We start from the raw sequence: 21533 nt of genomic DNA on the forward strand, positions 1-21533 counted from the left end.
CCCTCTCTAAGGGAAACCCTCCCTAGGTCCGCGTCCCAGCGCTTGAAGGAGGAAGTAAGGAGGGAAGGGGAAGTCTCGGGGCCGCTCTTAGCCCCCGACCCTGCCCGATTCAGCCCTGGAGGAAGCGAAGCCGCCACCAGGCCTAGCAGGGCTAGGGGAAGGAGCCGGCGCCGAGGCTGGCGGGCAGTGGCGCGGCCTAGAGGAGGCGGGGTCCCCGGGCTCAGTCGAGCCACGTGCGGTTGTTTCCGCGCCGGGCCGATCACGTGAGCAGCGTCAGCTGACCCGTCTCGGAGCAGCCCGGCGCTGGCGCCCCGTAGCCCCCGCCCGGCCGCGCCCGGAGCGCAGGACCCTGCGGAGGGGTAAGAGCGCCCCCGCGGCCCGCCTCTGTCCCCGGCCCATCCCCGCCCCCTCCGCCTCAACCCAGTCCCTCGCTCATCCCCACCCACCCCGCCTGGCATCCCGGAAGCCGAGGCGAGGGGGGCTGTGGCCGGGCTCAGCCCCGCGCCGCCCCCAGGCGGCCAAGAGGGGATGGCCCTGGGGAGCAGCGGGCGGGAAGTCGCGCTTACCGCGACGGGTGAGGGCTGTTCACCGCCCCCGAACCCCGACATGGAGGAGCTGCTCCGGAGCGTGGAGAGGGACCTGAACATCGATGCCCGGCAGCTGGCTCCGGCCCCGGGGGGCGCGCACGTGGTGGCTCTAGTGCCCGCGCGCTGGCTAGCCAGCCTCCGCGAGCGCAGGCTGCCCCCGGGACCCTGTCCGCGCGCCGAAGGCCTGAGCGAAGCGGAAGTCAGGACGCTCTTGCAACGCTCCGTGCAGAGGCTGCCGGCCGGTTGGACTCGAGTGGAGGTGCACGGGCTGCGGAAACGAAGGCTCTCCTACCCGCTGGGCGGCCTGCCTTTTGAGGAGGGGTCTGGCAGCCCGGAGACCCTCATTCGCTTCATGCAGGATGTGGCTGCCCAGAATTATCGCAACCTGTGGCGCCACGCGTATCACACTTATGGGCAGCCCTACAGTCATAGCCCTGCCCCGGCGGCGGTCCCTGCCCTGGATTCAGTGCGACAAGCTCTGCAGAGGGTCTATGGTTGCCCTTTCCTGCCAGTGGGTGAAGCTACGCAGTGCCCCTCATATGCCAGAGAAGGCCCCTGCGCCCCTCGGGGCTGCCCCGCCGCTCCCAGCCTTCTGAGAGCCGAGGCTCTGTTGGAGTCACGCGAGATGCTTTATGTGGTGCACCCGTATGTGCAATTCTCCCTGCACGACGTGGTCACCTTCAGCCCCGCCAAGCTGACCAACAGCCAGGCCAAGGTGCTCTTCATTCTCTTCCGTGTGCTGAGGGCTGTGGATGCCTGTCACCGCCAGGGACTGGCCTGTGGGGCCCTGTCTTTGCACCACATCGCTGTGGATGAGAAACTTTGCAGCGAGCTCCGCCTGGACCTGAGTGCTTATGAGAGGCGCGAGGAGGCGGGGGATGAGGAGACCCAGGAGGCAAGAAACGGGGCAGGCGTTGAGCCTGGCGAGGAGGGACGACGGGGACCCGGGTGTCCCACCTGCCAGGAAGAGCTCCGGGGCCTCGTGCTAGACTGGGTCCATGGCCGCATCAGCAACTTCCACTACCTCATGCAATTGAATCGGTTGGCGGGTCGGCGGCAGGGGGACCCCAACTACCACCCGGTGCTGCCCTGGGTGGTCGACTTCACCACGCCCCGTGGGCGCTTCCGAGACCTGCGCAAGTCCAAGTTCCGCCTCAACAAGGGGGATAAGCAGCTGGACTTCACATATGAGATGACCCGGCAGGCGTTTGTGGCAGGGGGTGCAGGCGGCGGGGAGCCACCTCACGTCCCTCACCACATCTCCGATGTGCTTTCTGACATCACATACTACGTGTACAAGGCCCGACGCACACCCCGGTCGGTGCTCTGCGGACACGTGCGGGCACAGTGGGAGCCCCACGAGTACCCGGCCAGCATGGAGCGGATGCAGAGCTGGACTCCAGATGAGTGCATTCCCGAGTTCTACACTGACCCCTCCATCTTCTGCTCCATCCACCCCGATATGCCTGACCTGGATGTGCCGGCCTGGTGCCGCTCCAACGAGGAGTTCGTGGCTGCTCACCGGGCGCTGCTGGAGAGCCGAGAGGTGTCCCAGGACCTACACCACTGGATTGACCTCACCTTTGGCTACAAATTGCAGGGCAAGGAGGCTGTGAAGGAGAAGAACGTGTGTCTACATTTGGTGGACGCCCACACGCACCTGACCAGCTATGGTGTGGTGCAGCTCTTCGATCAGCCTCACCCCCAGCGCCTGGCGGGGGCCCCTGCCCTCGCCCCTGAACCTCCTCTCGTCCCCAAGCTGTGGTTCCAGACCATCCAGGAGAGCACAGGCCGGGAGGACTTCCCTGCACAAGTTACGAATGGGATGGGCAGGACGGTTTTGGAGGCCACTCCCTGTGAGGCTGGCTGGGCCAGGGACAGGCCCATGGTAGGGGAAGATGACTTGGAGCAGGCCACAGAAGCTCTAGATTCCATCTCTCTGGCTGGGAAGACAGGTGAGCAGCTGGGACCGTCTCCCTCCTCCACTTCCTCCTCCAGTCAAGCCCCACCAGGCCTCTTGCCTTTCTCAGGGGCCTCAGCCTCTCGACCGGGCCGTCGGAACAGAGCTTCCGGGGTGGACCCCGGAGAGGGTGAGGAGGGCAAGATTCTTCTTCCGGAGGGCTTCAGTCCTCTACAGGCTCTGGAGGAGCTGGAGAAACTAGGCAACTTCTTGACCAAAGGCCTAGGGGGCCGCTTGGAGGTGCCTGAGCAACCCCAGGTTCAGCCCCCTGTGCAGCTGCGGGACCTCTTTCATCGGGACATGCAGGCGCTGGGGGTCCTGTTGGCTGAGATGGTGTTCGCCACCAGGGTCCGGACACTGCAGCCTGACGCGCCTTTGTGGGTACGCTTCAAGGCTGTGCAGGGGCTCTGCGCACGTCATCCCAAGGAGGTCCCGGTGTCTCTGCAGCCTGTGCTGGACACACTTCTGCAGCTGAGTGGCCCTCAAGGCCCCGTGGTTGCAGGAAGGGGCAAGCTGGACCCACTGTTTGCGTACAGGCCCGTCTCCCAGGGATTGCCCCCACCCTGCCCCGCGCAGCTCCTCAGCCCCTTCAGCTCTGTGGTCCCCTTCCCCCCTTACTTCCCTGCGCTGCACAAATTCATCCTCCTGTACCAGGCGAGGCGCGTGGAGGATGAGGCCCAGGGGCGGGAGCTGGTCTTTGCTCTGTGGCAGCAGCTGGGTGCCGTTTTGAGTGACATCACCCCCGAGGGCTTGGAGATCTTGTTGCCTTTTGTGCTGTCACTCATGTCTGAGGAGCACACGGCCGTGTATGCAGCCTGGTACTTATTTGAACCTGTAGCCAAGGCCCTGGGCCCCAAGAATGCCAATAAGTACCTTCTGAAGCCTCTCATTGGGGCCTATGAGAGCCCCTGCCAGCTCCACGGCCGCTTCTACCTGTACACTGACTGCTTTGTGGCCCAGCTGATGGTGCGGCTGGGCCTGCAGGCCTTTCTTGTCCACCTCCTGCCCCACGTCCTGCAGGTGTTGGCTGGCGTGGAGGCCTCCCAGGAGGAAAACAAGGGCCTGGCGGGGGCCGCCGAGGACGAGGAAAGTGGGCTCCCGGGGGCCGGACCCGGGTCCTGTGCCTTTGAAGAGGAGATCCACATGAATGGGGAGCCTGCTGCCGCCTCGGGCCTAGGGCTCCCGGACTACATGTCTGGTGTCAGCTTCCACGACCAGGCTGACCTCCCCGAGACGGAGGACTTCCAGGCTGGGCTGTACGTGGCCGAGTCCCCTCAGCCCCAGGAGGCTGAGGCTGTGAGCCTGGGCCGGCTGAGCGACAAGAGCAGCACCAGCGAGGCCTCCCTGGGTGAGGAGCGGGCGGCCGACGAGGGGGGCGTCCCGGTGGACAAGAGCAGCCTCAGGTCAGGCGACAGCAGCCAGGACTTGAAGCAGAGTGAGGGCTCCGAGGAGGATGAGGAGGAGGAGGAAGGCTGTGTGGTGTTGGAGGTGGGGGAGGGGGAGGGCGAGCAGGAAGAGGTCCCCGAGGCGTCCGAGCTCACCCTCTCCGACACTGTGCTGTCCATGGATACGGTTGTGGCTGGCGATGGTGGGGCCAACGAGGAGGAAGAAGAGCCGCTGACCGAGCAGTCGGAGGGCAAAGAGCAGAAGATCCTTCTTGGTGAGTTCTCGGGCCTGGAGGTGTTGGTCTGACCATCATCATCCGCCGAGCCCCTACCCTGCACCGAGCAGTGGACGGAGCCGATCCACACACAGCAGAGATGTAGGCCTGCCCTCCTAGAGCTCCATCTAGCAGAGGAGATGCCACGCTACAGGCAGGAGTTCTGTTAGTGCTGCAAAGAACATGACTGGGTACTACGGGGGAATGTAAAGTGGGGCTTAGATCTCGTTTTCAGGGGTCAGAGACTTCCTTGAAAGGAGCGCTGGTGGAATTCAGTGAGGAGGAGGAAGCTGGGCAACCATGGTAGGGTCTGGGGTGGGAAGAGCATTCCAGGCAGAGGGAACAGCATGTGCGAGGCTCTGAGGCTGTCATGGTTCCATTCAAGAATCTGTGAAAGGCCAGTACGGTTAGAGTGAGAGAGTGAAGAGAAGTGGAGAGGGTGGAGGACACCTCCTCCTCGAGGAACTGGAGGAGAGTCACCGTAAGGGTCACCTTCCTGCAGTTTGTGCCCAAGTAGGGCTTCCCTTGTGGCTCAGCTGGTGAAGAATCTGCCTGCAATGCGGGAGACCTGGGTTCGACCCCTGGGTTGTGAAGATCCCCTGGAGAAGGGAAAGGCTACCCATTCCAGTATTTTGGCCTGGAGAATTCCATGGACTGTATAGTCCATGGGGTCCCAAAGAGTTGGACATGGTTGAGTGACTTTCACTTCACAGAGGAGCCTGGAGCTGCCCCAAAGCCAGACTCCTGCAGGCAGCTCTGCTAAAGGGAGTGTGGGGCCTTGGGGCTACCATGCTCAGGCTGGGCTCCTGGGTAGAGTTGGGACCAGCGTCACTAGGTGGGGCCCTTGGGGTGGGGTGGGGGAGTCGTGAGCCCCTGTTATCTGATGCACTCAGGGACTACTCCTGCCCTGCAGATACGGCCTGCAAGATGGTCCGCTGGCTGTCCGCCAAGCTCGGCCCCACTGTGGCCTCTCGCCACGTGGCCCGGAACCTGCTCCGCCTGCTGACGTCGTGTTACGTTGGTAAGATCGGGCATGGGGCTTCCTTCAGCCCTTTGTCTCTCTGGTCCCCTGTAGCGGATCCTCCCCGCTCTTGGCTCAGACCTCCTCCTGGCCAGGTCCTGGGTCCCAGTCTGCTGTGGGCTCCTTCCTTCTTTGGGTTAGGCACGGGGAGACCCCAGGCTGGAGTGAGCGGGAGTGGTCACTGAAGTCCCCGAAGGGCTCCTCCCTCTTGCCCTCCGCGGGCTACTCAGGACTGCTGGCCCTTCCTTCTCAGGGCCCACCCGGCAGCAGTTCACCGGGGGCAGTGGCGAGAGCCCCCCGCTGAGCGTGGGCAATATCTATCAGAAGAGACCGATCCTGGGTGACGTAGTGTCAGCACCCGTGCTCAGCTGCCTCCTGCACATCGCCCACCTCTACGGGGAGCCTGTCCTCACCTACCAATACCTGCCCTACATCAGCTACCTGGTCAGTGGGGGTCTGGGAGTGCTGAGGAGGCTGAGGGCTGACCCAGGATCTCTTGGGGTTCCAGGGGGTCCGTGGGGTCACTTGGCCCTCATCTGCTCTGTGGCCATAGGTGGCCCCGGGTAGCACCTCAGGCCCCAGTCGACTGAACAGCCGCAAGGAGGCAGGGCTGCTGGCAGCTGTGACACTGACCCAGAAGATCATCGTGTACCTCTCGGACACCACCCTCATGGACATCCTGCCCCGGATCAGCCACGAGGTCTTGCTGCCCGTGCTCAGCTTCCTCACTTCCCTCGTCACGGGGTAAGTCTCTGCCCCCCACTCCCACCGGGGAGCAGCCCAGCAGAGGGGGCTACCCCGGGGTGGGGGTGGGGGTGTCAGACCTCCTGGGTCTCATCCTGGCTGGGTGACCCTGAGCAAGCCACACTTTTCTGTGCCTCCGTTTCCTCATCTGGTGGGATGAGCTGGTCTTACAGCTCCTTTCGTTTCCAGCTTGTAATAGATTCTGGACAAATCCCCTAGACTGGGGAGCGCTAGAGCTTATCAGCTCTATTTGCAGGTTCCCAAGTGGAGCCCAGGCCCGGACTGTCCTGTGTATGAAGACCATCAGCCTCATCGCTCTCATCTGCCTGCGTATCGGACAGGAGATGGTCCAGCAGCACCTGAGTGAGCCCGTGGCCACCTTCTTTCATGTCTTCTCTCAGCTGCATGAACTTCGGCACCAGGTGGGCAGATGTGCCTGGCAGCTGTGGGCTGGCCAGTGGTTGTGGCCTCCGCTAACTCCCCGGGGCTTCCTGCCCACAGGATCTGAAGCTGGAGTCCGTGGGCCGCAGTGAAGGCCAGCTGCCAGAGGTGGCTTTCTCCGATGGGCAGCTGCGGCCGGCAGACCCTGCCCTGCTGGACGAGCTGCAGAAGGTGTTCACCTTGGAGATGGCATACACAATCTACGTGCCCTTCTCCTGCCTGTTGGGTACTGCTGCATCATGTCCCCTCCCAGCCTCTGCAGCTACCGTTCTTCCCCTGGGAGGGCCCCACCTCCTGTCCCTGGAGTCAGCAGTGGTTGTTAGGCAAAGTTTTCTGGGTCAGAGCAAAGGGGTTTGGCCTTAGACCTTTGAGTCCCAGTGACATATAAACAGAGACTGAATTCTGGCCAGTTGAGGGGGGGGCACAGGAGTGGCCTAGCCTGTCCCTGGGGCAGGGAGGAGAGTCAGGCTGCTGGACTGATGTCTTAGGAGCCGCCCAAGAGGAACGAGCGGCCCACCATTCACGTAGCTTCCTGTGTGGGCCTGGCCCTGTGCCTAGCGTCTGTGTGTGTCATCACCCTGAAGAGTGTGAACAGCCCTGGTCAGATGTGCTGCCATCCCCGCACTGACATCTGAGCCGTGGGAGGCAGAGCATCACCTGTCTTGGTCCCCGTTCTGTTTCTGATGCCTGGTGAGGCACCCAGCACATAGAAAAGATGCTCACGTGTCCATACTGAAGGTGTGAATCCAGGTTTTCCTGGAGGGAGGAAACCAGCTCAGAGACAAGAGTAACTTGCTGAGAGTTGCACAGCCAGTATCTGCCCTGCTGCTGTGGTTCCTAAGCCCCTTGGGTGGGTGGTGGCAGTTGCTGGCCACCCCCCTTCATCTCAGGACCTCTCCTGCTCCCATCCAGGTGACATCATCCGGAAAATTGTCCCCAACCACGAGCTGGTGGGAGAGCTTGCGGGGCTGTACCTGGAGAGCATCAGCCCAAGCAGCCACAGCCCTGCCAGCGTGGAGCCCACCGCGCCCAGCACCGGCCCAGAGTGGGACCCCCAGGGTGGGGGCTGCCCCCAGGACGACGGCCACTCGGGGACCTTTGGGAGCGTCCTGGTTGGGAACCGCATCCAGATCCCCAGTGACTCCCAGCCTGACAGCCCCGGCCCGCTGGGCCCCATCTCTGGGGTGGGTGGCGGGGAGCCCGGCAGCCAGAGTGAGGACAACGCACTGAAGCGGGAGCTGCCGCGGAGCGCGCATGGGCTGAGCGGGAACTGGTTGGCCTACTGGCAGTACGAGATCGGCGTGAGCCAGCAGGACGCCCACTTCCACTTCCACCAGATCCGCCTGCAGAGCTTTCCAGGCCACTCGGGGGCCGTCAAGTGTGTGGTGCCCCTGAGCGGCGAGGACTTCTTCCTGAGCGGCAGCAAGGACCGCACTGTGCGCCTCTGGCCGCTCTACAACTCCGGGGACGGCACCAGTGAGACGGCCCCGCGCCTCATCTACGCCCAGCACCGCAAGAGTGTCTTCTTCGTGGGCCAGCTCGAGGCCCCACAGTGCGTGGTGAGCTGTGATGGGGCTGTGCACGTCTGGGACCCCTTCACAGGTGAGCGGGCCCAGGTGAGGCCAGTTCTGTAGCTGCTGTCCTGTCCTCCACCAAGGGTGGAGGGTAACAGTGTGTGGTTGGGGGTGATGCAGTGAGTCCACAGAATGGAGCATTTAGGACTTGGAATCCATTAGACCTGAGTTTGAGGGTCTGCCAGCTTCTTTGCTGAGTGACCTTGAGCAAGTCCCTCTGCTGCTGAAAGCATCGATGTATATGTGTGGGTGTGTTTTAATCTTTTGGCCATGCTGCCAGCACGTGACATCCTAGTTTCCCGACCAGGGATTGAATCCGTGCCCCCTGCATTAGCAGCGCAGAGTCCCCAGCTACTGGACCACCAGGGAAGTCCCTGGAAGCATCAGTTTTCCCATCTGCAAAATGGGAATCAGAACAAGTGCTTAAGTAGATAATGCCCAGAGGTTTGTGTTAACATGTAGCGTGTAGCATCCTGGTTGGTAAACACTTGCTTTCTTATTTTGTGTCGTCATTGTAGAGAGAAAGAAGGTTAAAAAGCAGGGATTGGGGGGATGGAGTAGTATCAAAGCAGACGGTGGAAGGTGTAGCTTTCGGCCACAGTTTGCTATGTGAATAGAGAAGCCTGGCATGGCCACGGAGATGTTAATAGAAAGGTGGGAGGGTCTAAAAACATCCTTTGTATTCATTGAGATCTGGGATGTGGGAGGCAAGTATGGGGTGGGTAGGGGGGATAGGGGAGAAGAAAGGGGCAACCCACTCCAGTATTCTTGCCTAGAGAATCCTGTGGACAGCTGAGCCTGGTGGCTGCCATCTATGGTGTCGCACAGAGTTGGACATGACTGAAGCAACTTAGCATGCATGCATGCATTGGAGAAGGAAATGGCAACCCACTCCAGTATTGTTGCCTGGAGAATCCCCAGGGACAGAGGAGCCTGGTGGGCTGCTGTCCAGGGGTCGCACAGAGTCAGACACGACTGAAGCGACTTAGCAGCAGCAGCAGCAGGAGGGATAGGAGGAGTTGGGGCTCTTCCATCAGTGACTGGAACCCCAGACCCACCAGGCCTTTCCTTCACAGGGAAGACTCTTCGCACAGTGGAGCCGTCGGACAGCCGGGTGCCCCTGACTGCTGTGGCCGTCATGCCCGCCCCCCATACCAGCATTACCATGGCCAGCTCTGACTCGACCCTGCGCTTTGTGGACTGCAGGAAGCCAGGCCTGCAGGTCAGGGGCGTCCTTTTTTCCAGCCCTGGCCTGGGTGCCTGGCAGGGAGGAGAGAAACCCCTTCCCTGACCTCTGCCCCCAGGAAGAGAGGAGCCCAGGGCAGAGTTTCTCATTGGAGACAGATCACCTGCAGCAGCAAACCCTCTGGGGTGGGGGTGGGACTCTGGCCTGGGATCCTGGGGGCCTCCCCTTGATGGGTAATGAGGCTCTGGGGGTTGGAGGCTGAGCTGCACCTGGAGGGGGGAAACGCGGACTGGGCGGCGGAGCCCCAGCTTGTCCTCCTCTGCCGGCAGCATGAGTTCCGCCTGAGCAGCGGGCTGAACCCTGGGCTCGTCCGCTCCCTGGCTGTCAGCCCCAGTGGCCGGAGCGTCGTGGCCGGCTTCTCCTCGGGCTTCATGGTGCTGCTGGACACCCGTACGGGCCTGGTTCTGCGTGGCTGGCCTGCCCACGAAGGGGACATCCTGCAGATCAAGGTGACAGGCCGGGGCCCCTTCCCTCCTGCCTGACTGCTCCAGCCCTCACCTCCGCTTAGGGTCCACCCAGGACAGGCCCCCCTGCTGATGTCCTTCATACCTGCCGGAGGACTGACAGGCAGGGCGGGTCAGGAGCCAGGCTGCACCTCAGGGACTTGGGCAGGAGGTGGGCCCCGGGGGCGGGAACCAGGGGGCCGAGCTGACCCTGAGCTTCCTGGAGATGTTCTAATGAGTAACCCTTGTCCATATTTGTCTTACTTGGGGGATCAGGGGTCAGGCCCTGTCCGTGACCCAGTCAGGTTAAATAAAGCTCAGCTGGGAGGCTGTTTACTGCCCCCAGACCACTGAGCAGAGTCCATGCCCCTTTCTGGGCTAACCTGGTGGGGGAAGAGGCGGGTCAGGCCTGGGAATCCTGCTCCCACCTCCACCCCCACCCCGTTTTTTCAATCACAGACCTCAGGGAGGTCCAGGCAGGGAGGAACCGGGGCTATTTGTGGGAGGGTTTTTCCAGGCAGCTGGGAGTTCCTCCCCGACCTAAGTGGCAGCCAGGGGACATGCACTGCTGTTGTTGGGGGCTGGGCACCCCTGGCTGCCTCCAGGGCCCCCTGGGTTCTGTCGTTGTTCAGTCACTCAGTTGTGTCCAGCTCTTTGCGACCCCATGGACTGCAGCACGCCAGGCTTCCCTGTCCTTCACTTATCTCCTGGAGCGTGCTCAAACTCATGTCCACTGAGTCGGTGATGCCATCCAACCGTCTCATCCTCTGCTTTCCCCTTCTCCTGCCCTCAGTCTTTCCCAGCATCATGGTCTTTTCCAATGAGTTGGCTCTTCACTTCAGGTGGCCAAAGTATTGGAGCTTCAGCATCAGTCCTTCCAATGAATATTCAGTGTTGATTTCCTTTAGGATTGACTGGTTTGATCTGGGTTCTGGGTGCCTCTAAATTTTGACTTTCCAAGAAAGCATCAGGAGGTCTCTGGGGTCAGCCTGGGTGTTAGTCCTGGGTCTGCCACCTACTGGCTCTGTGACCTTGTATAATGACTTAACTTTCCTGAGCCTTAGTTTTTTTTTCTATGTAAAATGGAAACAACAGCACCTATCTCATAGTGTTGTTATGAAGGTTAATTGTGGTAAGATGTTTAGTGTGCCTGATATAACACCTGACGTAGTAAGCGCCCAAGTTACAATGATGACTGGGTCGATGATACATTAATATATTCATATGAGCTGACATTAATATAATGTGGGAGGGTGGCAGCCTGTCCCTGACTCAGGACGACACATCTTCCTGGGAGGAGATGTGGGAGAGAACAGGAAGACTCCGGCCCCCGCTGAGGCTCTCCCCTCTCCCTGGCAGGCAGTGGAGGGCAGCGTCCTGGTCAGCTCCTCCTCCGACCACTCCTTGACGGTCTGGAAGGAGCTGGAGCCGAAGCCCACTCATCACTACAAGTCAGCCTCTGACCCCATCCACACCTTCGACTTGTACGGCAGCGAGGTGGTGACTGGCACCGTGGCCAACAAGATCGGCGTCTGCTCCCTGCTCGAGCCGCCTTCCCAGGCCACCACCAAGCTCAGCTCTGAGAACTTCCGCGGCACGCTCACCAGCCTGGCCTTGCTGCCCACCAAACGCCACCTCCTGCTGGGCTCGGACAACGGGGTGGTCCGCCTCCTGGCGTAGGCTGAGGCGAGATCTGGTCAGGCGGAGACTGGCACACATCCTCCAGGAAGCCGTCCCTCATCTTGTTTCCCCAGCAGCTCATTCCTGGCAAGCCCCAGGCCCCACGCCCTGGGTAGCCACGTGGCCTGCCAGCTAGGGTGGTGTGGGAGTCTGGGCTCCTGAACCCCTAGAGCCACTGAGGCCCCCAGAGGGGATCTCATTGATGACTTGGGGCCATGCTGCTTGGAGCCAGCAGGAAGCAGATGAGAGAGCCTGGCAGGGGTTTCCCTGGTGGCCCAGTGATTAAGATTCTGTGCTTCCACTGTAAGGGGCGTGGGTTCGATGCCTAGTCGAGGAGCTAAGATCCCACATACAGAATGGTGTGGCCAAGAAATAAAAATAAAAAATTAAAAAAAAAAAAGGAGGGAGAACCTGGGAAAGCACTGCTGCTCTCCTTTCTCCCCAGCTCCGCCCTCTGTGTCCGCCTGGGGACAGGATGCTCTGGGTAAGGGGAAGGAGACCTGCTAAGCTGTCTCCACCATAGCCCGCCTCCAGCTGGCTCTCTCTGACCCTGTCCTGCAAGGATAGGGAAGCTGCCCCAGTCCAGGACACTGACGGTGCTTGGATTCCAGCCTCTAAGGGCTGACCACGGTCCAGGAGTTAAGAGCCTTGGGCTGGGCTCTTAAGCGTCCACCCAGCCAGGCCCTGGCCAGTGTGGGACCAGTAGGGGAAGAAAGAGGGCAGGACCAAAGGAGGGCAGATGGATGGGGCCAGGTGGTGCCTACTTGGAGTGACCCCACACCTTGCCTGCCCACCCCTCACCACAGTGTTTGTGCCTTGAGCTGATGAGGCAGCCTCTGGGTCCAGAAGCCTCGGGGGAGGGGGTCCAAGACCCTGAAAGAAGGGGCGAGAAGAATCATCTCTGCATCTCAGGTCTCCCTCCCCCAGGGGGACAGGAAGACCCAGGTTTCATAGGCCCTCACGTTCTGGAGCATAGATGTCTGAGGCTGGACCCCTGCTGCCTTCTCACTATTTGCAATAGATGTAAATATGATCAATAAATCCTGTGGAAGAGCCATGGATCCGAGTGAGGCTTTTCTTGATGGTGGTGTTGGGAGGAAAGGTTGGGACCCCACAGCTTCCGGGACAGGGAGGAGGAGGGGAGGCATCCTGACCATGGCTCTTCAGGCGGTTACAAGGTCCACGGCTTCTGGTTCGTGCAGGCCAGAACCCTCACCCTGAGGAGGGGAAGGAAGCATTGCTTCTGAGGAGGTGGGATGCTAGGAGAGGCTGTGTCCCTAGCCGGCGTCTTGTCTCTCCCCTCCCCCTGCCTTCTGGTCCCAGGCTGGAGGCAGCCAACCAGGAGCCGGGACATGGGAGGACCAGGGATTCGCATCCTGCATCCTGATCCAGGTCTCATCCCTTGCCTTTTGCAGCTTCCCCTTCCCTCTTCTTGGGAGGGGGAGGCAGTTCTGAGGAAGAGGTGAGACACTGGAAGCCGGAACCTGAATGTGACTCTCAGCCCAGCTCTACGTCCTTGGCCAGGTCACACAGCTTCTCTGAGCCTGACTAAAGTGGGGATAACCCCCCACTTCACGGGTCACTGAAAGTCCTGTCCTTGGATCTAACCCTCCAATTGAAGACAGCCTCTTTGACTGTCGCCTGAATCTCCTTTCTCCAGGCTCAGGTGGGACCCACCTCTCCCGGGGTTCCAGTTGGCTGTCCCAGTATTAGATGCCCTGGTGGGAAAGGGGCTTTTGGTCTCAGTATCAATGTTTAACCGGATGTGCAGGTCAATATTTACCAGAAGAGAAGGCAACTGGAACAGTGGTTGGCTGAGAGCAAAGGTCCTGGTGGGAGGGGAGGGCTCGGCTGGGCTGCCTGGAGCCGGGGCAGAGCGTGGGCGCACCAAGCGGGGCCGGAGGGACGTTGTGTACAGCAGTGAGGAGCCTGCAGAGGTAAGGGCGGGGGGGTGCCTTGGCCTGGAGCTGCCCACCTTGCTGAGAGGGTCTGGACTGAGTTTATTCAGAAGGTTTGTGACTTCCAAGCCTTCTGAGATGTTGAGGAGCCAAGGTTGGGGCTTTCAGGGGAAGTCTCTTTGGGAAGTGAAAAATCGGAGGTCTTTTTCTTGGCAGGAAGATTAAAAAACCCAGGTTGGAGATGGGGCCCTGGCCAAGGGTCCTTGTGTGGGATGTGGAGGGGGCCAGGGGTGAGAGAAGGACATTTGAGATGGGGGCGGGGTGGGGGTGTGTGCGAGACCCGCTCTGGGGCCAGACCGAGACCTGCCCATCCCCACCAGTCATCCTGGCTTCCCGGAGTCAGCTTGGGGCTAGAGCGGGGGCTGAGGCCTGTGTTTTCCGTAAGTCCAAAGGTGGCTCTGGCCACAAGTCATTCATTGGGCTCTGCTGTTGGGTCAATAAGGCCAGTCTCTGGCCCAGCTCACCACCCCTGCTGAGACCACAGGCCTGCCCACCCTTGTGGATAAGACCAGACCAGCCAGAAAGGGAGGTTGGATAGGAGCTCTGGGGAGGGAATTCCAGTACAGAGCAGGCTTCAGGACGGGCCTCCCAGAAGAGGGGCCTGGGGAGGCTGACGAGCCATCGCTGCGTGCCGGCCTGTGCAGTCAGGGCTCACCAAGACCGAACTAGGTTGGTCTCCACAATTCATGTGGGAGGAGGAGGGGACTTTTGCCACCATTTTACAAGATAAAGCAGAGCCCAGAGAGTTTAAGGGACACGTCCTGGATCCTCTGCCAAGAGGCGAAGCCTGGATTCAAACCCAGGTCTGACTCACAACTCCCGGCCTTGAGGAATGGGGACTTTTTCTGTTTGGGTAATATTTTCCGCCATGAACCAAAACACTTTCAGGGCATACAGTGTAAAAAACCAGAAAACACAAAAGGGGAAAAAAGCAATTCAGGAGAGAGTTGGAGCAATTCGCAGCTCAGAGAGGCACACCGTGGGCGTGGGTACTGCAGCTGGCCTTGTCCCCTCTGGAGTAATGGCTCAGGACTGCAGCTGCCCATGAGCCTGTGGGTGGGATTCCTCGGCGGGTGTGGGGGTGAGGCAGGAACAGAGCCTTCCCGTCCCGCACAGGAACATGGCGCTGCTCTGGGGGCTCCTGGTGCTCAGCCTCTCCTGCCTGCCAAGCCCGTGCTCAGCGGTGAGCCTGGGTCGAGGTCTGGGTGGGACAGGGCAGCAGCTTTGGGAGAGGTCGAGGGTCTTGGGAAAAGAGTGGGGGGGGGCTGGGTTGAGGGAGGTCTTGGCTTCAGGGGTTCCCCCTCCTCTCCCACTCCCTCTCTCAGCAGTTCTCTCCTGTGAGCGCCATGGAGCCCTTGGGTCTGCAGGTACTGCGGAATGAGAGGCAGGCTGGGGAGGAAGGTCCCCAGGGGCCTCCCCTGTGGCTGGTGCAGGGTGGGGGGCTGCGGGAAGGGCTGCTCTCCATCTGCTTCCTCCCTCCTTCAGCTAATGGACGGGCAGGCCCAGAAGAAGCTGCCCCCACTTTCCCTCCTCAAGCTGGGCAACCAGGTACAACCAGGTGGGGCTGGGGAAGAGTGGGCGGGACCCGCGGGAGGAAGGCAGATCCGAAGGGCAAGGAAACGCGGAGGGGAGGGTGGCAGTGAGGCTGAGGCCTGAAGGGAGAGGATGGGAGGGATCCGAGGGAGGGACCTAGCCCCCAGAATGCCACTGCCCATGTCTGGACCGAGACAAGGCCCTGTTGTCCCCAGGGGCTTTGAAGGAAATCTTCAATACAGAGCTGACCCCTTGACCCCATTGCTCCCCCCCCCCCCCCCTCCATCTGTCCCTGCAGGAACCAGGTGGCCAGATTGCCCCGAAGAAGGGCCCAGGAGACTGCAAGTTGTCCCCAACCCCGGAGCAGACACGCAGGCTGGCCCGGGCCATGATGACCTTCACCACAGACCTCTTCTCCCTGGTGGCCCAAAGCTCCACCAGGCCCAACCTCATCCTGTCGCCTCTGAGTGTGGCTCTGGCACTGTCTCACGTGGCACTAGGTACTGGGGCAGCAGACCAGGAGAGCAGGCCAGTAGGAACTCGCCTCCTTCCCCAGAGCTTACTAGCGGGTGTTTCCTCCATCTGGGTCTCTTGAAAGTTTGTTTAAAACACAGATTCCTGTCTCCGTGAATCAGAGTCTCAGGGACTGGGCCCAGGATGGGCCTCTGGTGATTTTTATGCAAGAGTCTGGCAGTTCCAACGTCTCTTTTGGACTGGAGGGTCTCGCGGTGGGACAGAGTCCAGAGAGGGAAGGCGATGAGATGAGGTCACCCAGACTGGCAGCAGCAGCAGAGATGGAAGTAAAACTTGGGTGTCCTGACCCTCAGGAGGTGGGAGGAGACAGTGTGGTCTCATGGGCATACTCATTGTCGTTATTCAAGGGGGACAGGAGCACTTCCCTGGCGGTCCAGCACTTCAGACTCTGCGCTTTCACTGCAGGGGACATGGGTTCAATCCCTGGTCTGGGAACTAAGATCCTGCAATGCTGCAAGGCACAGCTCCCCGGCACTCCCCCAGCCCCCCGCAAAAAAAAGATTAGGAAAAGACGTGGGGGTGGGAATGCCCACTGCTGCTGTGTCCTCCCCGCTCAGGTGCTCAGAACCAAACGCTGCAAAGGCTGAAACAGGTGCTGCACGCAGACTCAGGGCCCTGCCTCCCCCACCTGCTCAGCCGCCTCTGCCAGGACCTGGGGCCTGGGGCTTTCCGGTTGGCTGCCAGAATGTACCTGCAGAAAGGTAGGTTGGGTGATGGCAGACACTCCCTAGATAGCTAAGTAGTGCTCTGGGGTGGACAGGGTGAGGGAGACGGGCATGGGCTCAGGCAGTTGGTTGGAACGCTGGTGGCTCTGGAGCCCAAGTCCTGGCAACAGCCTGCGCTCCCTTCTGTGTAGGATTTCCCATCAAAGAGGACTTTCTGGAACAATCAGAACAGCTTTTTGGTTCAAAGCCCATGAGCCTGACGGGAAGGAAGGGGGAGGACCTGGCAAACATCAACCAATGGGTGAAGGAGGCCACGGAGGGGAAGATCGAGGATTTCCTTTCAGATCTTCCAGATGACACAGTGTTGCTTCTCCTCAATGCCATCCATTTCCAGGGTGAGCTCCTCCCCTTCTCGGGTCCCTGCCTGCAGCCCCTACCCCTGCCCGGTAGGCATGTTTTGTTCTGAGGGTTCCTCCTTCTCCCCAGGGCTAGGCTGGGAGGCGGTGGGGAGGGTAGGAGACAGGTCACAAGTGTTGCTGGGAGGAGGCCCAGGAGCTGGATGGGACTTTCTCGGAGAGTTCCCTAGGAGGAGCGCATGGCAACCCACTCCAGTATTCTTGCCTGGAGAATCCCCACGGACAGAGGAGCCTGGCGGGCTACAGTCCATGAAGTCGCAAAGAGTCAGACACGACTGAGCGACTAAGCACAGCACAGCCCTAGGAGTAGTAGTCATAGTAGCAGCGTCAGTCATGTCCAACTCTTTGTGACAGCGTGGACTGTAGCCCGCCAGGCTCCTCTGTCCATGGGATTCTCCAGGCAAGAATACTGTCTTCAGAGGATCTTCCCAATCCAGGAACTGAACCCGGGTCTTCTGCATTGCAGGCAGATTCTTTACCGTCTGAACTATAGGGAAGTCCTCCCTAGGAAGAAATGAAGTCTAAAAAAACCTGGGGTGATGGGGGGATGTTCCTGGGAGCAGAGCAGGGTAGGGGGAACAGAAGCCCAGATTCTGCAATCGCTCCAGAGAAGACACCTCAGATCACCTGGGTATTGCCTGGCACACCACTGCCTGGTGCCTTACCCTCCACCATTTGTCCCTTTAATGGGTTCTGGGTGGAACGGAGAAGAAGCTGGTAGTGTAAACCCTACCCTGGTCCCAGTCTAAATGGCCCTGCCCTCTGTTGGATGCAGGCTTCTGGAGGAGCAAGTTCGACCCAAACCTCACACAGAGAGGCACTTTCCACCTGGACGAGCAGTTCACGGTGCCGGTGGACATGATGCAAGCCCTCACATATCCACTGCACTGGTTCCTGCTGGAGCAGCCTGAGATCCAGGTTACCCTTGACTGCTCAGGCCAGGCCTGGGTGCTGGGAGGTGGGGAAGGAACTGTGCAGCTGTGGGCCACCATAGGGCTCAACAGTGCACCCCATCTTCCTTGCAATCTTTTCACTGGGGCAGGTGGCTATGAAAAGTCTCTCTGTGCCCTCACCCAGGGGGACTGAGGCTTGAGTCTCTTTGAGGTTCATTCATTGGGCATTAGCTGTGTGCAGACTGTGTCCCAGGCACTGTGGATCAGTGGAGAACAAGGAAAACCAAATCCAGAGAAGATGCACAGTGCATGAGTAAACATAGATCAACAGGATAATTTCAAAGAGTTGGGGGAGGTATTTTAGCTAGAGTGGTCAGAGAGCCTTCTTTGAGGAAGGGACATTGTTGAGACCCCTTTGGCTGTGGGGATTCATTTCAAGGACCCGTGGATTGTGGGGCAGCATGGGGCCTCAGCCACCCGAAGCCTTTGAGATGCGACTTGAGCTCTCATGCGTGCTCCTTAGAAGGGAGGGTCTGATTGGGAAGGCTTCGTCAGCTTCCTGATGGAGCGTTCTGATTAGAGAGAGTGCTATGCCTGGCTATCTCAGGTGCAGCCTCCCTTGCTTCTAGCCTAAACATGGTCCCCTTGGCCTGAGCGAGCACTGGTCCCTGGGCCAGTCAACTGAGATGGCAGTGTTGGTTAATTTCACAAGGCCACGACTGAGAGGGGCTGTGGGCAAGATGGGCCCCCTGGAACAGTGTCCCGGCTTCTCTCCAGTTTACCCTGACACATGGACTGTCTGGTTCACCTCCTCACCAGTGCCTTTCCTGCTGTCCTCCCCACCAGGCTGTGTCCTGCCCACACTTCCTTCACCCTTTAATTTTTAAAATTTTTTGTCTGCGCTACTTGACATGTGGAATCTCAGTTCCTCAACCAGGCATCGAACCTTTGTACTGAAAGCACGAAGTCTTAACCACTGGACCACTAGGGAAGTCCCTTCCTTCATCCTTTAGTCTCCATCCTTTGCCCTCCTCGGCCCTCCTCTTCCTCGAGCCCTCTGCAGGCCGGCCCAGGCAGCCAGATGCTGGCACTCCCCCTCCCACCGAAGGGGTCCTGCCCCCTGGGTGCTCTGCCTGGAGCCCGAGGGATCACATCCACTAGGGCCTGTGGAGCCCACTGGTTTTCACCCTTCTTGAGCTGCAGAAACCCCCATTCACATGAAATCTTACCCCAAATCACAGTATAAATAGGCAGCCGGGCAAGTCACTGTTGGAGGAGAAAGGAATAGAGAGGGTACCACCCTCCACCAGGGAAACCTGGCCCATTGTACACAGGGAGGAAGTGAGAGGTGGACACCGGGAGTTCCTCATCCCGAGTCATGGGTTGGCTGGCACCAGAGGAAGAGAGAAAACCACCACTTATTGAGTGAGCACCGCCTATGTGCAAACACTCTGCTAGAAGCTTTAACAGTGTATCTCTTTCCATCACATGTCAGCGTGCAGTGTAGGCAGGTAGTGTTACTCTGCCCATGAGGAAGTGGAGGCTCAGGGAGGGAGGGTCCCCCTCCCCCACACACCTGTGAAGGATGGGCTGTCTCATAAGGGATGCTGGCCCAGCCCCCACCTGGGCCTGGGTGCTTCTGGCCCTCATGGTGTCTCCTTCCCCTGTCTGTAGGTGGCTCATTTCCCTTTTAAGAACAACATGAGCTTCGTGGTCCTGATGCCCACCAGCTTTGAGTGGAACGTGTCCCAGGTGCTGGCTAACCTGACCTGGGACATTCTGCACCAGCCCTCGCTGCGGGAGAGGCCCACCAAGGTCCAGCTGCCTAAGCTGCGTCTCAAATACCAACTGGACCTGGTGGCCACCCTCGGCCAGCTGGGTAAGGAGGCTGGGCATGGGACAGCCCCCCTCTCAGGCTAGGTGGGGCAGGTGAGGAGAAAGCTTCCAGCTGGCTGGTCAGAGTCAGAGCTAGCCTTGTATCCTGGCCTTTTCTGGGGCTTAGGGAGGTGAGAGCCTTTGGCTCCTCTGTCCTGGGGAGGGGTGAGTGGCCCGGCCATGGAGGGCCTGCTCTACCCAGGACTGAACTCTGTAAAGTGTCCTGAGTGGAGAGCCAGAGTGGCACATGAGCCTCCCTGGCCCCCCTGCAAGAGGCACGGCAAGCCCACCACGTACAAGGAGCTCAGTCTTATGGGGTGGGCAGATGAGGAGTCAGGTACTTACAATTCAGCATAAGTGTTAAGATAGAAGGCTTCTCTCCACTTTACCTGGGAGAACATCAGAAAGGCACCAGGCACCTGTCTGGACTTTGGGGCAGGGAATCAGGGAAGGCTTCCTGGAGGAAGGGGCCTTTAAGCTGATACATGAAGGTTAAATAGGAGTTAACTAGCCCTCTGTGAGTTCAAGGTGCTCCCCGACCAGGATGCCAGACACCCTCCCAGGCAGGTCCAGGCAGCCTGTGGGGCAGAAGGCAGCTCTGACCAGCCATCTGCTGCCCCGGGGCAGGCCTGCAGGAGTTATTCCAGGCTCCGGACCTGCGTGGGATCTCTGATGAGAGGCTGGTGGTGTCCAGCGTGCAGCATCAGTCCGCACTGGAGCTCAGCGAGGCCGGCGTGGAGGCGGCCGCGGCAACCAGCACGGCCATGTCCCGCATGTCCCTGTCCTCCTTCATCGTGAACCGCCCCTTCCTCTTCTTCATCCTCGAGGACAGCATGAGCCTGCCCCTCTTCGTGGGCAGCGTGAGGAACCCCAACCCTGGCGCGCAGCCGGAACGCAAGGAGCAGCAGGACTCCCCCGACGGCAGGGACTCTTTCCAGGATCACAAAGGCCTCCCCCGCGGAGACAAGCCCTTCGACCCAGACTTGAAACTTGGGCCCCCCTCGGAAGAGGATTACCCTCAGCCCAGCAGCCCCAAGTGAGGGGCTGTGGCCTCTAGCAACCCGAGTCCCTGCTTGGACCAACCTCTCAACTCGTGTGACTCTTTCCAAAAACAGCTTTGTGGGATTGGGGCTGGGGGCCTGGGGAGGGCAGTCTGGGAGAAGGGAGGAAGGGAGCCGTTCTCTTGTCTCCTCTTGGGGAGTTTGGGGTGGGGTGGCGCTGGGAGGAGGGTAGGCATCAGGGAACCATGGGCCTCGGTCCCACATCGCTTCTTCCAACGGGGCCCGGAGGGTGTCCTGGTTTGGGGCTCAGACAGAGGGGCAGCGGTGGATCGTTTTGTCAGGAAGGTAGGTAGGTTATTCCCTAGGGCAGCTGTGTGCCTCCACACCTGTTTATCAGAGAGGGAGGGGCAGGGAGGAGGGGACACCCTGGCCAAGGAGAGGGGGCGGCCGTCTTGAGGTTGCACAATATGGGTTGAGTTTGAGCTCCCCGCACCACTGCCTCCGTCTGACCTGAGCTGCCCAGGGCCCGCCAGCCTCCTGCCCACTGTCACCTCAGTCTCCCCACTGGTCCTTGGAGGTCCCAACACTGCCAAGACTCCTTCCTTCTCCCCTCTGCCCCCTCTGCGCGGCGTCTCAGCGGCTGAGAGGGTGGGGGAAGTGGGGGGCATTAGCTCTCGAAGGCTCTTTTGTAAAGTTTTTGTAGTGATTTTTACACCACCTGAATAAAGAATGAATGGGCCTGTCTGCTTCGATGTCATTGTTCAGGGAATGGGTGGGAGCTCGGGGGTGCTGGGGGAAGGCGGGAATGAGGCCACCGCGCAGACACGCGGAGAACCAGGCTGGGCTCTGGGGCGCAGCCCTGCCGGTGCCACGTCTGGCCTCTGGCCGCTCGCCAGACCTTGTCCAGCATGCAGGCCCTCTGACCTCGCCAGCCTGGCCCTGCTCTCAGCCTGGTCCTCTCTCTGGGCCTCAGGCAGCCGGCAACAAAGGTGGCCCAGAATAGCGCCAGCCTCCTGGTTTGGGAGAAGAACTGGCAATTAGGGAGCTTGAGGAATTTCTAATTACACGCCAGCCCCCTCTTTCAGGAGCTGGCGCCCGCCAGCCAGGGAGGCGGGGGAGCAGGCGGCTGGGAGCATGGGCTCCAGCTGGAGACTATCAACGCCTGAGGATTTGGGGGATGCGACTGGGGGCTCCCGGGCGCAGGGCTGGGGCCACACAGCTGTCCACGCTGGTGGGCGCTTGTCTGTGAGTGCAGGGTGTCTGTGTGGCAGCAGCCACTTGCGGCCCTGTGGTGCAGTGGTG

The 21533-nt window shown here is 60.2% G+C and overlaps 2 protein-coding genes across 7 annotated transcripts; both read left to right on the forward strand.

The window, feature by feature from the left end:
- Nucleotides 1-277: 277 nt before the first annotated feature.
- WDR81 (WD repeat domain 81) lies at nt 278-12417 on the forward strand. Of its 3 annotated transcripts, XM_020909810.2 has the most exons (10): nt 278-4207; nt 5121-5228; nt 5482-5672; nt 5782-5972; nt 6229-6394; nt 6474-6639; nt 7326-8015; nt 9064-9209; nt 9503-9682; nt 11036-12417. In XM_020909810.2, exons 1-10 carry the CDS (start codon nt 529-531, stop codon nt 11354-11356), a joined length of 5838 nt encoding a protein of 1945 aa, XP_020765469.2. In that variant the 5' UTR covers nt 278-528; the 3' UTR covers nt 11357-12417. The 3 variants fall into 3 exon arrangements, with proteins under 3 accessions (XP_020765469.2, XP_070334938.1, XP_070334939.1); XM_070478837.1 differs by lacking the exons at nt 9503-9682; nt 11036-12417 and having other exon boundaries at nt 7326-8029; nt 9064-9203; XM_070478838.1 differs by lacking the exons at nt 9064-9209; nt 9503-9682; nt 11036-12417 and having other exon boundaries at nt 6474-6584; nt 7326-7737.
- A 791-nt stretch (nt 12418-13208) lies between these two features.
- SERPINF2 (serpin family F member 2) lies at nt 13209-20975 on the forward strand. 4 transcript variants are annotated; one of them, XM_020909806.2, is made up of 10 exons: nt 13209-13293; nt 14431-14497; nt 14640-14681; nt 14800-14862; nt 15146-15347; nt 15939-16082; nt 16238-16441; nt 17238-17380; nt 19030-19234; nt 19858-20975. In XM_020909806.2, exons 2-10 carry the CDS (start codon nt 14435-14437, stop codon nt 20268-20270), a joined length of 1479 nt encoding a protein of 492 aa, XP_020765465.2. In that variant the 5' UTR covers nt 13209-13293; nt 14431-14434; the 3' UTR covers nt 20271-20975. The 4 variants fall into 4 exon arrangements, with proteins under 4 accessions (XP_020765465.2, XP_020765467.2, XP_020765466.2 ...); XM_020909808.2 differs by having other exon boundaries at nt 14643-14681; XM_020909807.2 differs by having other exon boundaries at nt 13279-13367.
- Nucleotides 20976-21533: the final 558 nt, after the last annotated feature.

The sequence above is a fragment of the Odocoileus virginianus genome, chromosome 17 (assembly GCF_023699985.2).
Source record: "Odocoileus virginianus isolate 20LAN1187 ecotype Illinois chromosome 17, Ovbor_1.2, whole genome shotgun sequence".
Taxonomy (NCBI): Eukaryota; Metazoa; Chordata; class Mammalia; order Artiodactyla; family Cervidae; genus Odocoileus; species Odocoileus virginianus.

Coding starts and splice junctions, on each gene's coding strand:
- WDR81 (XM_020909810.2), top strand. CDS start 529: ATGGCCCTGGGGAGCAGCGGGCGGGAAGTCGCGCTTACCGCGACGGGT. Junction 5,229..5,481: donor GCTGACGTCGTGTTACGTTG/GTAAGATCGGGC, acceptor CTTCCTTCTCAG/GGCCCACCCGGCAGCAGTTC. Junction 5,673..5,781: donor TGCCCTACATCAGCTACCTG/GTCAGTGGGGGT, acceptor CTGTGGCCATAG/GTGGCCCCGGGTAGCACCTC.
- SERPINF2 (XM_020909806.2), top strand. CDS start 14,435: ATGGCGCTGCTCTGGGGGCTCCTGGTGCTCAGCCTCTCCTGCCTGCCA. Junction 14,682..14,799: donor TGGAGCCCTTGGGTCTGCAG/GTACTGCGGAAT, acceptor TCCCTCCTTCAG/CTAATGGACGGGCAGGCCCA. Junction 15,348..15,938: donor ACTGTCTCACGTGGCACTAG/GTACTGGGGCAG, acceptor CTCCCCGCTCAG/GTGCTCAGAACCAAACGCTG.